Below are 17,075 nucleotides of genomic sequence, written 5' to 3' on the forward strand. Positions count from 1 at the left end.
TCAAGAGGAGAAACCTCAATTATTCCTTTATATGTGTCGTCCATTTGTGATCCATTCCTTGCTTTGGCTATATATTAAAATAGGTTAGCTGCAGTGATGTCTCCCATGCATTGCACACACAGGAGGCCCTGCTCCCCTGTCTCTCTGTATCACACCCTTCTAGCAGCACAACTGAGCAGTTTATATATAAATCGAGCAGTGAAGTGAGACATTAAATCGCTTACTATCCAGCAACAGTGCCTGTGTGTCTGTGCTTCTGTCTCCCTCCATTAGCTCCTACTTCTACTCTCCACTCCTCTTTCCTTAGACTTTTAGGTAACCTGATCTGTCTGTGAGCTGCTAACCTGTCTTTAGCGAGCACGGATCTAAGCAGGAACTGGGGGACCAGATGAGTAGTCTGATAAATGAAGAAACAGGCATTTTTCTGTAATATGATATACTACAAAGTTTCTTAGTTTCTGTACTATTCATTTATGAAAATTGAAACAGTTACTCTTTAATAAAAAATAAATGAGAATATAAACATAATAATTGTCCATTATCACCTACATTATAGTAGCAATAGGGATATTAACAAAAATTAAAATGACCTTTACTTATCTTGAAATACAGAAGTTATATGGGTAGTGCCAAGAAGGCATATTTGTAAAGCTTGTTGGTGCCCAGAGTCCACAATGAAAATGACATGCTCCATTTTTGTACCTATAATCTAGGATGTACCCTATATATATATGTATGTTCCGCGATCACTCAAAAACGCAACCATCAATTTCAACTAAACTAGTATACACATCCCTTGCTACCTGGAAAGAAATCTTGTCGGGAGGTGGTCACCGCTCTCTAGGACGTACCGTTCCTGAGATATTCCTAAAAAATGACCTGCATTAGCCAATACAAGCCTGCCAGCCTTTCTTTTATATCTCAACTGCCATAGACGGTCACATGTCCCTTATCAACCAATAGAAGCTCGCAGGCCTTTAGTCTCCACATACAAAAAGCTTTACTCCAGGTTCCCATAACAACCCAGCCATTTTTTCTTCACTGCTGTAGGTGTAACGGTCACGTACACACACACACAGGGGGGAGGATAGTGGTCAAATACCAGGAGAGTAATTAAGTACCACAGGAGTCCGCAAAGAATGGTCAGGTGGAAGCCGGGGTCAGAATACCAGGAGAGAAGCGCAGTACAGGAGGAGCAGGCAGAGAATCGTCAGGGAACATAGGAACAGGTAAGTATGCCAGGAAACAAAATCGCCAAGAACCTAATTAACAGGCAACCTGTGGCCACCAGGCTGCCTGTTAAATACTGGCTAGCTGGGGTCATGTGACGTGGCCAGTGCCACATGACCCACACTAGTCAATAGCTTAAGGGTCCATTCACACGTACGCAAAATGGGTCCGGATCCATGCCGCAACGTTTCGGATCGGATCCGTACCCATTTATTTTCAATGGGGCCTCAAAAGATGCGGACAGCATACAGAGTGCTGTCCGCATCCACGCTTTCATGTCCTATTCTTGTCTGCAGACACGGACAAGAAAAGGCATTTCTATTTAAAGTGCCGGCCATGTGCGGACTGCAAAATGCAGAATGCACATGGCCGGTGTCTGTGTTTTGCGGATTCACAATTTGCGGACCGCAAAACACTTGCATACGTGTGAATAGACCCTTAGGCTAGGGCTATATGACGACACATAGGGCACAACTAAACTGCTACATGTGTCGCGTGACATTGATGTCACATCAATGTCGTGCGACAATTTTTATAATGATAGTCTATGGAGTTGCACTGCGACATGTGACATGCTGTGACTTTGACGCGACAGTCGCAGAAAAATCCAAAATGTCGTGCGACACATGTCGTCGTGTAGCCCTACCATTAACGGGCCAGGGCGCTGTGGAGGTCACTGTTAAAGAGGCGTTCACTATGGATGTTACTGTTAAGGGGGCAGGGGCCACTATTAAAGGGGCAACTGCTGTGGAGGTCGCTGTTAAGTCAGCAGGGTACTGTGAGGTCACTGTTAAGGCAGCGGGGTACTGTGGAGGTCACTGTTAAGAGGGCAGGCCCCTGTGGAGGTCACTTTTAAGGGAGTGGGGTGCTGTGAAACTCACTGTTAAAGGGGCGGGCTGCTGTGAAGGTCAAAGTTAAGGGTGTGGGCTGCTGTGGAGGTCCCATTTTAAAGTGGCGGGGCACTGTGGGGGGCCAGTGTTAAGGGGTGGGGGACTGTGGAGGTCACTGTTAAAGGGGCGGGGTGCTGTAGAGGTCACTGTTATGGGGGATACTGTCGATATCTTTTAACGACACACACAAACGTTAAAGAGGACCTTTCACCAGGATACATGTATTGAAATAATTATATTACCTTACAGTGCAGCCCCCAGTAATGTCTTTCAGGTTTTTTTTTTTCAAAGGATTTCCCCTTTCGTCCGCTGTGCTCCCCGTTTGTTTTGGCGACTCATATGCTAATTAGGTAATTTGGTTCAATTAGGCAGTGACTTGAATTTGTCCTGGGTGCGGTTATCTTCTCCCTGTGAGTGCATCCAATCAGAGCACCCTGCGGAGTGCAGGAGTGCAGGAGTGCGGAGTGCAGGGAGAAGGAGCTTAAGTTCTCACGAGATTCGCGAGAACTTGAGGTTTTACACATCCCAAGCTGTGCACCATCTTGGAGTCTCCATGCTCTCCCCCGGGAACTCCAAGATGGAGCACGGCTCAGGATGTGTAAGGCCCCTTTCACACGGGCGAGTATTCTGCGCAGATGCCATGCGTGAGTTGAACGCATTGCATCCGCACTGAATACCGACCCATTCATTTCTATGGGGCTGTTCACATGAGCGGTGATTTTCACGCATCGCTTGTGCGTTGCATGAAAATCGCAGCATGCTCTATATTCTGCGTTTTTCACGTAACGCAGGCCGCATAGAAATGAATGGTGTTGCGTGAAAATCGCAAGCATCCGCAAGCAAGTGCGGATGCAGTGCGATTTTCACATATGGTGGCTAGGAGACGATCGGGATGGAGACCCGATCATTATTATTTTCCCTTATTATATGGGTATAAGGGAAAATAATAGCATTCTGAATACAGAATGCATAGTACAATAGGGCTGGAGGGGTTAAAAATAAATAAATTATAATTTAACTAACCTTAGTCCACTTGTTCGCGTAGCCCGGCATCTCCTTCTGTCTTCATCTTAGCTTTGTGTAGCAACAAGGACCTTTGGTGTCATCACATGATCCATCACATGATCTTTTACCATGGTGATGGATCATGTGATGACTGTGACGTCACCAAAGGTCCTTGTTGCTACACAAAGCTAAGATGAAGACAGAAGGAGATGCCGGCTACGCGAACAAGTGGACTAAGGTGAGTTAAATTATTTTTATTTTTTTTTAACCCCTCCAGCGCTATTTTACTATACATTCTGTATTCAGAATGCTATTATTTTCCCTTATAACCATGTTATAAGGGAAAATAATACAATCTACAGAATAACGATCCCAAGCCTGAACTTCTGTGAAGAAGTTCAGGTTTGGGTACCAAACATGCACGATTTTTCTCACGCGAGTGCAAAACGCATGACAATGTTTTGCACTCGCAATGAAAAATCGCGGGTGTTCCCGCAATGCACCCGCACATGTTTCCGCAACGGCCGTGTGAAAGAGGCCTAAAAGCTCAAGTTCACGCAAATCTTGCGAGAATTTGAGCTCCTTCTTCCTGGCTAAGGCCCCTTTCACATGGGCGTTGCGGATTGGGGCCGGATGCGTTCAGGGTGCGTTCAGTGAAACACGCACCACTTTGCAAGTAAGTTCAGTCAGTTTTGTCTGCGATTACATTCAGTTGTTCAGTTTTTTCCGCGTGGGTGCAATGCGTTTCGATGCGTTTTTCACGCGCGAGATAAAAAAATGAAGGTTTACAAGCAACATCTCTTAGCAACCATTAGTGAAAAACGCATCGCACCCACACTGCGGATGCAATGCGTTTTTCACTGAAGCCCCATTCACTTCTATGGGGCCAGGGCTGCGTGAAAAATGCTGAATATAGAACACCCGCGTGGAAATCTCGCCCGTGTGAAAGGGGCCTAAGAGCGGGGCGCTCTGATTGGATGAGCTCGCAGCCAGGGAGAAGATAACCGTGCCCAGGACAAATTCAAGTCCCCGCATAGTTGAACCGAATCGCCTCATTAGCATATGAGTCGCCAAAACAAACAGGGACCACAGCGAACGAAAGGGGGGGTCTTTTGAAAAAAAGAAAAACGGAAGGACATCACTGGGGGCCGCACTGTAAGGTAATATAACTATTTCAATACATGTATCCTGGTGAAAGGTCCTCTTTAAATGAAATAGATGAAATATACCCGTGCGAAGACGGGTCCTTCTGCTAGTTTAATATAAATGTTTCAGAGTTGTTTTTCTGATACAAAACTATAGATACCCGGTTTCCTTCACTCATCTAAGGTGATACAGTAGAACCTAACATTCTGTTTGCCCATAGCTGACACTAGAGGAGCTCACAGCATATGAGTATTCACTGAGTGTCCCCTACTGTATGAAAAACAGAAAGAAATGTATTCTACTTCTCACAAACAGCTCAGTAGCAGTGCTCCCCTGCAGTTCTTATGCCAACATCTTGAAACTTGTTGACTTTTTCTTGTTTGCAGGTGTTTCTCAGTACCAGGAGAGGAGCATGGGTCATAAGTCGTGTGTTTGATCATGGATATCCATGGGACATCTGTTTTGATACGCGATTTGAAACTTTCAAAAGGAACAGTCTTCTTCCTATGTCGATTGTGTCAAGTCTTACTGAGAAAAAGATGAACGAGTGGTTTTGCCACGCTAATTATGGGCTTCAACCTGTTGATCGGTAATCTATAGACTTTATAAGTATTCTGTTTTAGTCCTGGGCAACCAGTAAATCTCTTGCTGTCCTTAAATTTGCTCTTTCTTGATATTCCTCAAGTCTGGTGCAGATATTATAAATAGAGATGAGTTCATTTCCGCTTATCAAAATACCTATATGCCTTTTTTTTTTTTTTTTTTTTAGTTTTACACAATAAAGCATATTTTTTTAAATCATGTTTTTGTGTCTCCATTTTTCGGCAGAATTTTTATTTTTAATTATGGCTTCAGAAAATGGAGACAAAAAAACAAGATTTAAAAAAAAATGCTTTATAATGCAATAATAAAAATAGACATATTAATTATCATTGCATCCGTAATGACCTGCTCTATAAAAATAACACATGATGTTCCCTGTCAGGTGAACACTGTAAAAACACACAAAATAAAAACAATGCCAGAACAGCCATTTTTGCTTTAAATGCAACATGGCAACTTAAAATTATCCCAGTGAAATCTGTCCTCCAAAATCCATCTGTTGCTCCTTCCCTTTTGTGACCTGAGGTGTGCTCATACACCACATATGGGGTGTTTCTGTAAAGTGCAGAATCAAGGTAATAAATAATGAGGTTTCTTTGGCTGTTAACCCTTGCTGACTAAGGCTTCTTTCACACTTGCGTTTGGGGTTCCGCTTGTGAGATCCGCTTGTGAGATCGGATTTTTCTCCAATACGATGGTATATTTTAACTTAAAGCGTCCCCAAAACCATGGGAACTCCTCTATGTTAGAATATACCATCGGATTTGAGTTAGATCGTAAAAACTCAGATCCGACAGTATATTCTAACACAGAGGCGTTCCCACAGTGATGGGGACGCTTCAAGTTAGAATATACTAAGAACTGTGTACATGACTGCACCCTGCTGCCTGGCACCACCGATCTCTTACAGGGGGCTGTGATCCGCACAATTAACCCCTCAGGTGCCGCACCTGAGGGGTTAATTGTGCGGATCTTATCTCCCTGATAGGGTGCTGCCAGGCAGCAGGGGCCAGACCCCCCTCCCTCCCCAGTATTAAAAGCATTGGTGGCCAGTGCGGCCCTCCCTCCCCAGTATTAAAAGCATTGGTGGCAGTGGCCACAGGCTAACAACCCCCCTCCCACCCATCATTGGTGGCAGCGGAGCAGCATTTCCGATCGGAATCCCAGTTTAATCGCTGGGGCTCCGATCGGTTACCATGGCAGCCAGACATTGCCGGCCACAGACAGCGCAGGTAAGCATAAGCTAAGTAACCATGGCAGCCAGGACTGCAGTAGCGTCCTGGCTGCCATGGTAACTGATCGGAGCCCCAGCGATTAAACCGGGACTCCGATCGGAAATGCCGCTCTGCTGCCACCAATGATGGGGGGAGGGGGGGTTGTTAGCCTGTGGCCACTGCCGCCAATGCTTTTAATACTGGGGAAGAAGGGGGGTCTGGCCCCTGCTGCCTGGCAGCACCAGATCAGGGGGCTGAGATCCGCACAATTAACCCCTCAGGTGCGGCACCTGAGGGCTTAATTGTGCGGATCACAGCCCCCTGTAAGAGATCGGTGGTGCCAGGCAGCAGGGGGCAGTTATGTACACAGTTCTTAGTATATTCTAACTTGAAGCGTCCCCATAACTATTAGTTAGAATCTATTGTCGGATCTGAGTTTTCACGATCGTGAAAACTCAGATCTGTAAAAGCTGTTATGCAGACGGATCTGCACTGAACGGATACCATTGTTTGCATTTATAGGTGCGGATCCGTCTGTGCAGAGACCAGACGGATCCGCACCTAGCTCAAGTGTGAAAGTAGCCTTACAGGAAAAATTGATTAAAATGGAAAATCAAAAATTTTCTCCAATTTCCCTTTAACTCTTGTGGAACACCTAAAGGGATAACAAAGTTTGTAAACTCATATTTGAATAACTTGGGGGTTGTAGTTTCTAAAATGGGGTTATTTATGGGTGATTTCAACTATGTAAGCCCTACAAAGTTACTTCATAACTGAAATGGTCCTTTAAAAAGTCCTTTTCAGAAATTTTCAAAAAAAATGTAAAAAATCTAAAATTCTAATCTATCTAACACCTAAAAAAAAAAAAAAAAAAAAAAATATATAAAGTGATGTCGGGAAGAGGTTAACTAATATGCAGATTAGGAGTTTGGTGCAATGAGGGGTGCACCTAAGCTCCACTTCTTTCTGTGGCTGGCTCCTCCCACACTGCTTTGACAGGACTTGGCAGTGGCAAAGCAGCAAAAGAGGGTCTGGCCACAAAAAGGAGTGCAGTTTGGTTTCAACAAGAGCAATAGTGATACTATCATTGCACCAAATTCCCAATTTGCATATTAGTAAAATGTGTCATGACTCAGGAATGGAGCCTCGGATAAACAAAAGAAAAACAGGATTGCAATGAGGTCAGCTATCTTTTAAATGAAAAGTCGTGCATGTAGGACTTTTTTCTCTAGGTAAATTCCAGAGTCCCAAACAGAACAGTCTCCTGTTCCTAGAGAGGGCCGACTATCCACCTGATCAGCTGTTACCTTGTAGCTCTGGCACTGGAACTACACAGCTCTATTCATTGTATAGTGGATTGTGGGCCGGTAACCGCAGCGTTGCTTCCATTGAAGTGACTGGGAGCAGCACTGCAGTTACCACATTTATCCACTATACTAGGGATGCTCAACCTGTGGCCCTCCAGCTGTTGTAAAACTACAACTCCCACCATGCCCTTCTTTAGGTTGATAGCTGTTGGCTGTCTGGGAATGATTGGAGTTGTAGTTTTGCAATAGCTGGAGGGCCGCAGGTTGAGTATGGCTGCTATACAATGGACTGCACTGTGTAGCTCTGGTGCCAACTTCACGCGCCAGAGCTACAAGGTAACTTGTTGGAGGTGCCAGGTGCTGGATCCCTGGTGATCTGTTCTGAGGATGAGCCATCAGAATCAAAATCCTGGAGGGATTAGAGGGAGCACTCGGCTCATGAGTACAGCCAGATTCATACTATGATACTACTGCTGGTGCTGCTTTAGCTTCTAGTCCATGGACTTGTAGTTAGTATACCCTGATGTTATCTAGGGCAGCATATTAATCTTACAGATCTGCTTTAAAGGAGTTTTTCCAGAATCCAAATGCAGCCCCCTATCCACAGGATAGGAAATAAGTGCTAAATGTCCCACCATTGAGAACCCCATCGATCATGAGGATGAAGGTCCTGTCCTGCCCCAGCATTTGCATGGAGTGGTAAACGGCATGTATGGGACTGGTAAAGATAGCCGTGTGGAAGGCTACGTTATCGTCATCACTCCGATCAACTTTGAATGGAGGAATAGCACACACACCATTCCATCCAAAATGGGGGATATAGGAACCCCTCTCACCTGATCAGTGGGGGTTACAGAAGTGGGATTCCCAGTGACAGACCTCAATCTCCTATCCTGTGGACAGGGAATATATTTTGATTATGAGAAAACCCATTTATGGTGTTAACAAAATTCGATATCTACATTTAAGTAGGCCGCCAAACCAATGTTTTTCTCGTTTTTTTGCAGGACACAATTCAAAGAGCCCTTGCTCAACGATGAGCTGCCAAGCCGTATAACCTGTGGGTTTGTACTGATAAAACCGTCTGTGTCCGACTTCACTGAAACCGGCATAAAATTTAATGATGGATCCATTGAGGAGAACATTGATGTTGTCATATTTGCAACTGGATATTCTTTTTATTTCCCATTCTTGGATGAATCAGTCATCAAAATGGAAAAAAACACTGTCGCTTTATATAAACACATTGTGCCCCCGACCTTAGAAAAGCCAACACTGGGCATTATTGGTCTTATTCAACCTCTTGGACCTATAATGCCAACATCAGAACTACAGGCACGCTGGCTCACAAGAGTTTTCAAAGGTAAAGAATTGCACAAATACATTGGTATAGTTCATAATGGATAGAGTAAAGCATTTCCATTTGTTATGCTGATGTGATTTTTAACCCATAAAGGGGTTGTCTGGGAATATTGTCATTCTAGCACTGCTTCTGGTGCGCCCACTAGTGATGAGTGAAGTATTGTAAAATTTGATTCGGCTGCTTCGCTGAATTTAAAAAAATAAATAAAAATGCTTTGTGACAAATTACCTCGTCATGAAGCGCATTTCTTTGTCATTAGTGAGTGCAATGACAGGGAGCGGAGATTGCACAGTTCCCCATCATTGTAATCCTCAGATGCCGCGTTCATAGCTGATCGCAGCATCTCACAGTAATAATACAGTGTAAAATTGAAAAAAAAAAAAAATTAAATCATACTTACCTCATTTGATTGTGACGATCTGGCCGCTGCCATCTTGATTGAAGATCTAGTGCGAAATCTCCCACTGCCCGTGATGATGTCATCACGTCGGCCAGCGTGGTGATGTCATACGTCACCGTGCACGGGATTTCACGCTAGATCTTCAATCAAGATGGCGGCAGCCGGCTCATCGCGATTAAATGAATGAGGTAAGTATGATTTTTTTAAAATCGCCATTCAGGGGAAATTGATTTGCTAACACGAAGCACGAGAAAATTCGGCTTTGCGGCGAATCGAACGCTTTGTGGACTTTGATTCGCTCAACACTAGTGTGCACATTCTAGACCCCCAATGCTTACATCTGGTGCAGATTGGGCCCGATGTAAACAGTACGAGGAACGGAATGTGCATTTACATGCAGCAATCATCTCGTCTGTATGGGGATGAGCGATTGCGACTGTGATCGCTTGTCTCTATATGTGTTTATAATGATCCTCTGCTCAGAAACATTGATTTTGGGAGCCGCATTAACAGCATTTTCATTCAAATTATCAGTGGCCCTTTTACTAAGGGCAATTATCAGGAACCAGTGTTCATTTGAATGTTCATTCCTGATAATCGCCTGTATAAAGGGGCCTTACCGCCAACACTGAGAGGAGGGGTAGAGCAGTGGAAGATAACCTCAAATCTGAGCCGGCAGGAGCTAGAAACAGTGTGATGTGGACTCTACTGCATGTCAGAGGCAGCAGCACAGTGAAGGAGTTGCACAGACTGTGGACTCTACTGCATGTCAGAGGCAGCAGCACAGTTAAGGAGTTGCACAGAGTGTGGACTCTACTGCATGTCAGAGGCAGCAGCACAGTGAAGGAGTCGCACAGACTGTGGACTCTACTGCATGTCAGAGGCAGAAGCACAGTGAAGGAGTCGCACAGACTGTGGACTCTACTGCATGTCAGAGGCAGCAGCACAGTGAAGGAGTTGCACAGACTGTGGACTCTACTGCATGTCAGAGGCAGCAGCACAGTGAAGGAGTCGCACAGACTGTGGACTCTACTGCATGTCAGAGGCAGCAGCACAGTGAAGGAGTTGCACAGACTGTGGACTCTACTGCATGTCAGAGGCAGCAGCACAGTGAAGGAGTTGCACAGACTGTGGACTCTACTGCATGTCAGAGGCAGCAGCACAGTGAAGGAGTCGCACAGACTGTGGACTCTACTGCATGTCAGAGGCAGCAGCACAGTGAAGGAGTTGCACAGACTGTGGACTCTACTGCATGTCAGAGGCAGCAGCACAGTGAAGGAGTTGTACAGACTGTGGACTCTACTGCATGTCAGAGGCAGCAGCACAGTGAAGGAGTTGCACAAACTGTGGACTCTACTGCATGTCAGAGGCAGCAGCACAGTGAAGGAGTCGCACAGACTGTGGACTCTACTGCATGTCAGAGGCAGCAGCACAGTGAAGGAGTTGCACAGACTGTGGACTCTACTGCATGTCAGAGGCAGCAGCACAGTGAAGGAGTTGTACAGACTGTGGACTCTACTGCATGTCAGAGGCAGCAGCACAGTGAAGGAGTTGCACAAACTGTGGACTCTACTGCATGTCAGAGGCAGCAGCACAGTGAAGGAGTCACACAGACTGGACAGCAGCAAGATGAGAGGGTATTTTTAATGAAGACCATATATAAAGTTGCTTAATTTAGCATTTAGGAAGGAACAATAAAAATCGGTGCAAAAGGATTTTTTTTTTGTAGAACAGTTTGTATTTTTCAGAGGCACAATTTTGGAAAACCTATGACTCCCACTACAGCAATTCTACCATAGTTTTTTGTGTCATAAAAGATAATTCGCCATGGGGTGTAACTCTGTAACGGTAACAGTTAAAAGCTCTACAGAAAAAAGTGTCATGTCTTGGGAGACTTTTTATTTTTGTTTAATGATAACTAATATATTTTACTAGTCCTAGTAGGGGGGCTTATTACTGCAGGGTATCGAACCCCCACTGATCTGAAATGAACTTCTTATCTTAGGGACTGGTCACTAATTGTTTTATCCTGAAGAACCCCTTTAAAAGTACCAATAGATGAATAAAAGGTGCCTAGGATATCTCATACACCAAGACTGTGCAGGGCCATTGAGACCTTTGGGCTTTGACACTCCATTGTCTTTTTGTACAACACAATATTCTACGCTCTAATATGGCATTCCTTGGAACATGCACAACTACAGTATGGGCCATCCTATGCATTTATGCTGGTTTCATATTATGAATCTATGCAACATGTATTACAATACTAATGCAACTCCAAATACTGTCCACTCATTACCAATGACCAATGAAACAAAATGCACCAGAACCTGGTAATGGTGCAATGGCTGGTAGTGGTTTTGGGCATGTAATTTCAGGAAGTCATAGCCCAACTTATATATATCAAAATATCATATGTTTTTTTAATTTGTAATTTATGCTTCTGTCAGGTCTCCTGCAACCTTTTAATGTACATTGTCACGTTTAAATGTTATATTTTCACCTTAGGACTGTGCCCATATCCTCCATTAACGGTTGTGATGGATGACATTAGAAAGAAACATAACAGCTTCATTAAAAGGTATGTGATTATTATTCCAGGTGGTAGGGTCAAAGCCAACATAAAAATGTTAGAATCTAATTAATTCCCATTTCAGCAAATACATGTTATTCTTTGTATAAGGAAAAGTGAAAAAAATCTGTACTGGTCACTTGGCCATGTGAGGAACATAAGAGGAACTTTAGACACTGTTGTCATAGCTGTTATTTGTAGATTAAAATCAGTACACCCTTAATTTGCTTGGAACAAGTCCTATGATGAGTGCCTCACTCTCAATAAGGTAGCTGTTTCATAAAAGGGGTCCATATACTTTCCCCCTCACCCATGACGGCACACATGCGACTAGGACCTCTCACCAAGGACAGGAAACCTGAAGAGATAAAATAATTCACAGCCCCACCACACCTCAGTTCAGGTTTCCTGTCCTCCAGATAGGAGGTACCTGAGGAGTTCCCTCTTTTTTTTTGGTTTTTACCTCGGGGGGCTGGGGAAGGTCCGAGTCTACAACACCGTAATGGGACATATTACTGGCGGCATAGGTCTCCTGGGGGAGCCATCGCCTAAGTCTGTCCTGCTTCCTGCCTCCTCCCAAGCCTCATTGGGGAGCCTCTGTGGCCGTGTTCAGGCGGCTGGGGGTCCATAGTAGTGTGGTGGCTGGTGTTCCACTTCCAAAATGGCTGAGAGTGCTCCCGATGCTCTCTGCGCATGCGCACCGTGGCATCTTCTACCGGCGCATTGAGGCTGTTTCCGGCAGTGCTGACAGGAAGGTGAGGGCTCACCTGCCTCATGGATTAGGCGTTTTTTGGGTCTGGTGTTAAAAGGACCCGAGGCGCGCAATAAGCCGGCAGCAGGAGGGGACAGCCAGCATTGGTGCGCACACAGTGCTGTACAGGATCTGGAGCCTCCACAAAACATGTCGGAACCAGGTGATGCTGGACGCGCTGATCCCTTGAAACCCTTGAGGCCCACAAGCACGGTATTGGACCTGAGGAGTGGGGAAGCTTGACTCTACAAATTGGTGAGATTGATCCTCTACTCATAAATTTGGGTGTTGTTTGCTTTTTTATAGGTAGAAAAAGAACCTAAGAAATCTTCCGGCAAAACTAAACATAAAGAATTTGTAGGATGTAGAGTAGCGTTGTCAGCTTCATATTCTAAACCACTATGTCAAGCTTGTATAGATAAGTTAGTCATGGAAGAATCCTGAAGCTGATCTAAAACCATTAAGGCCTTGGTACGATCTGAAGTTTTCTTCCTTTAAATCCTTCAGTCAGGGCCGTCCAAAATCACAAGAAAGGCGTACCTCTAACATGGACTCTGATTCTGATCTTTCTGGGGAAGACGAAGACATAGAATCAGGTCAGGATTTTTCTTATGATTTTATGTCTTCAGATGAGGATTCAGTGAGGAAAGCGATATTTTGACCTTAAGATACTGAGCCTTTGTTAAAAAAACACAATGCAATTGAAGGACGTAAAACTAAGACTATCGTTGGCCAGGTTTTTGAGGGCCTTGGCTTTAAATGCCATAGAGTTTACTCCGTTCATAAGAACATAGAAGCACTGATCTAAAAAAGAATGGAAAAACCCTGACAGATTTTTTTTTTATACCGAATTCTGTTAAAGGGTAACTGTCACACTTAGACCCTAATTTCAATTTTCATATATGTAGCTACAAATAACATGATATTTCAGAATCAGTTACTAATAGACTGACTTACCCCATATTTAATAAGATTTAGCCCTTAGCAACCAGTCTGCATAAAACTGCAAATTCACTATTCAGTTAAGATGGCCGCCACTGCCCTCCCCCTGAGGCTAATCCCGCCTGCCCTCACTAGCCAGTAACAATAGCCCCCCAAAAGTGTCAGTAACCAGAGCCCTCCCCCTAAAGGGTTAATCTCCTGCAGCACAAAGGGGTCATCTTACCACATGTTGCTTTCATTTATACACTGAGCAGATGGCAGATCTCCCTTCTCTGTTGTGCGCTGCTTCGACTCTGCATTGTCCCAGCTCTGCTGAGTGAGGGAGCGTCTGCCAAGTGCAGGGACAGGGAGAAGAGCACACAGCCCAGGCACTGTTATCAACTGCTGGGGAGGACCTGGCTTTAATCATTTACTTACAGTCCCTGGCTGTCTGTAATCTGACTTTGCAGGCTGCGTGCTTCTGCGTCCTCCGTCCTTCAACACATAGACGACCATGCCTAGCAACCTGATTTTAAGCACAGGTAAAAATAGGCAGTACAGGGAACAAAACTGTGGAATTAAGGGGTAATTGAGTACACAGTGAAAAGTTGAAATAGGGCCACCAAGGAGATATTAATCACCACAATCCAATACTCAAAAAATAAAAAATATGACAGTTATACTTTAAGATAAAATATCCATTTGAAGAGTCAGTGGCGGGCGTATGGGACATAGCTTCTTCTGTAGATGCCCCTGTAGCTAAAATAGCCTCAAAAACTGGCTCTTCCGTTTGAGGATTTAGGCTGTTTCGGAGATCCTTTAGATGAAAGAGCAGACGTTTATCTTAAACGTACTTGGGAATGTGCCTCTACAAGTCTCAGGCCAGCCATTGCCGCCTTTTGGGTCTCCAGGTCATTAAGGCTATGGTTCGGTCAACTAGAATCTCATATTAGAGGACTTACTATCCTCTCTCCCAAGCTTCCACAAGGCAGCAGATTTCCTTGCAGAGGCTTCTACTGATGTGGACCGTTTTTCTGCCAGAGCAGCTGCCATGTCAAATGCAGCAAGGCGTGATATTTTGCTTAAATCATGGAAAGGGGATCAAGGTCTAGACTTTGTTCTCTCCCATGTGAAGGTTCTAGATTGGTTCCTCTCTGGATGACATCTTAGAGAGAGTCTCTGACAAAAAGAAGGGGTTTCCGTTTCCCCAGAAAACTTCTTTTTTTTTGTAAGTCCCAGGCCAGTTTTAAAAGACAAAGGGGTAGGCAAAGTAATTCAAAGTAATAGAAATGAAAGAGAAAAATGTGCTAAAAGATCTGTTTTGTTTTTGTTTAAAACCCAGGAAAACAGACCAAAAGACAAACCGCAATGACGCCAGAATTCAGGTGGGAGGAAGACTGTCTCAGTTCTTCCCAGCCTGGAGGTCCATTTTCTCAGAACAAGTGGATCCTAAGTGTAATAGAAAACAGATTCTAGCTGGAGTTGATTTCTCGTCCCAAACATTTTTTCACTCAGACAGTTCATCACAAATATCCAGAAAAAAGGAAAGCTTTAGAATCTGAGATTTTTTCTCTCTTAGACAAGGGGGTAGTTTGTCCAGTCCCCAAGACAGAGAGTCTCCCTTTATTTTTGGTGAAGATACCAAATAGAACATTCAGGGTTATTTTAAATCTGAAGAAACTGAACAAATTCCTGGTCTACAAGAAATCTTGAATGGATACGATAAAAACAACTGTGAACCTCCTCTTCCAGAATTGCTGGATGGCAAGCCTGGATCTGGAGGATGCGTATTACCATGTTCCAATCCATTCCTCCTCCAAAAGTTTTTAAGAACAGCAGTCTGGTTTCAGGGAAAGTTGCTGCATCTCTAATACAGAGCGCTTCCCTCCGGTGTAGCGCAAGCTTCAAGCTTCAAAGTGACAGTCAGGAATTACTTTGGTGCCCTATCTGGACGATTCTTTGATAGTCTCTCAGTCAAAAGAATGGCTATAAAAAGATATGAAATTCCACTGCTCCACTTTAGAAAATCTAGGATCGACAATCAATTGGAAAAAATCTAATCTGATTCCTTCTCAAGTTAGCTTTTTTTCTGGGGATTTAGTTGGACTCCACCTCAAAGGAGAGAGTCAATTATGGAATAAATATGGTCAGTCTTCCTGTCCTACCAGTGTACTTTCAGGGAAGCAATGGCGTTACTAGGGCAGATGACATCAGCAATCCCAGCAGTACCTTATGCACAGAGCCACTCCAGAGATCTTCAAGCAGACATCCTATGATTGTGGGACGGCTCCCCTTATTCCTTGGATGAAAAATTCCACCTTTCCTCAAAGGCAAAATGCTCCCTGTTGTGGTGGACGGTAACAGAACAGCTATCAGCAGGAGTTCCATGGACATTTCCAGCTCAGACTATAATTACCACAGACGCCAGAACAGATACTGGCAAGGGAGGATGGATCTGATTACGAGAAAAGCATCCTCCAATTTCAAGGAGTTAAAAGCAGTAGAGATGGAACTGGCGGTGGCTCTTCTGGAAATACAAAATAGAAAGATTGTGTTTTATTTGGACAATTTAACAGTGGTGGCCTACATAAACCATCAAGGAGGAACAAGAGTCTCTTCCCTCCTATATCTATGCCAGAAGATCTTTTGCATAGCAGAAAGAAGAATGCTTTTCCTTTCAGCGGTACATCTGAAGGGGAAGGAAAATGTTATAGCAGACTTCCTCAGTCGAGTTTCCATAAAACAGGGAGAATGGTGTCTGAACAAAGAAATATTTTTGCAGATAGTCCAGAAGTACTGTCTTCCTACAGTGGACCTTTTCGCCTCAAGAGCTAACAGGAAGGTATAATTTTTTTTCTCCCTCAATCATTTGGACAGCTCATCAGCAGTGGATGGGTTGGCACAGGACTGGAGCCAAGAATCAGGGTACGCCTTCCCTCCATTTTTCTATATCCACAAGTATTAGGGGAGGCCTTTTACCTCCCCTAAGTAGTGACCAAGAGCTGGGATGGACTACTGTGCAGCAATACTGAGAGAATCTGTATTCAGTGCCCTAGTCTGGAAGGTGACAGACCCAAGAAAATCTCGCCTGGAGTCTACAAGTCCAACTATTAACATTAAAGGAGTCATCCAACCTGCTAAGTGTTGGCATAGTCATAGTCAGAGATTAACAAGGCTCTTGGGTATGTCACACTGGAGCAACTGGGAAAGAGCTGCAGCCTGGAAAAACTGCTGGAGAAATGCATACAGTCATTTGATATGGACAAAAAGATCTGGAGGAACGAAGACACCATTCATATGATCCTCGTCATGCATAGCTGGGTGGTGCCATCTGCCGAATTTGCACGGAAGCTTCTTCAACTAGGGAAGCTGCTCAAAATCACTGAAGAATGTAGATCTGCCATTTTCTCAGGTTCTGGGTGAATCAATTTCCAGAGGTGTTTCGTCTGGACACTGAACTAGAAGAGCTGATGGGTGATTTTTGGGAAGTGGTAAAGAACAAAAAGTCAAGTGATCAGCAACAAAGTATCGACAGCTCATGCTTGCAAGAGCCTATCTTAACATTCATGAAAAGCATAGGCGTATTTTGATGTTCCTGGGCCCCAGTGTAGCAGGGCCACACACCTGCTATGTGCCATTTATCATATCGGTGCAAATGCAACCTTTGCAC

The 17,075-nt window shown here is 44.3% G+C and overlaps 1 protein-coding gene across 2 annotated transcripts in view; it reads left to right on the top strand.

Annotated features, from left to right (window-relative positions):
- Positions 1–17,075, top strand: part of LOC122943334 (dimethylaniline monooxygenase [N-oxide-forming] 2-like) — a 77,631-nt gene that overhangs the window by 45,503 nt on the left and 15,053 nt on the right. Inside the window, exons 6-9 of one of the 2 annotated variants that reach the window (XM_044300995.1) lie at positions 4,658–4,860; positions 8,403–8,758; positions 11,670–11,742; positions 12,992–13,080. In XM_044300995.1, the coding sequence (XP_044156930.1) occupies positions 4,658–4,860; positions 8,403–8,758; positions 11,670–11,742; positions 12,992–13,080 (721 nt within the window). The remainder of the gene's footprint in view (positions 1–4,657; positions 4,861–8,402; positions 8,759–11,669; positions 11,743–12,991; positions 13,081–17,075) is intronic. The other variant, XM_044300994.1, reaches the window with a different exon arrangement.

This window comes from Bufo gargarizans, chromosome 7 (assembly GCF_014858855.1).
Source record: "Bufo gargarizans isolate SCDJY-AF-19 chromosome 7, ASM1485885v1, whole genome shotgun sequence".
Classification (NCBI taxonomy): domain Eukaryota; kingdom Metazoa; phylum Chordata; class Amphibia; order Anura; family Bufonidae; genus Bufo; species Bufo gargarizans.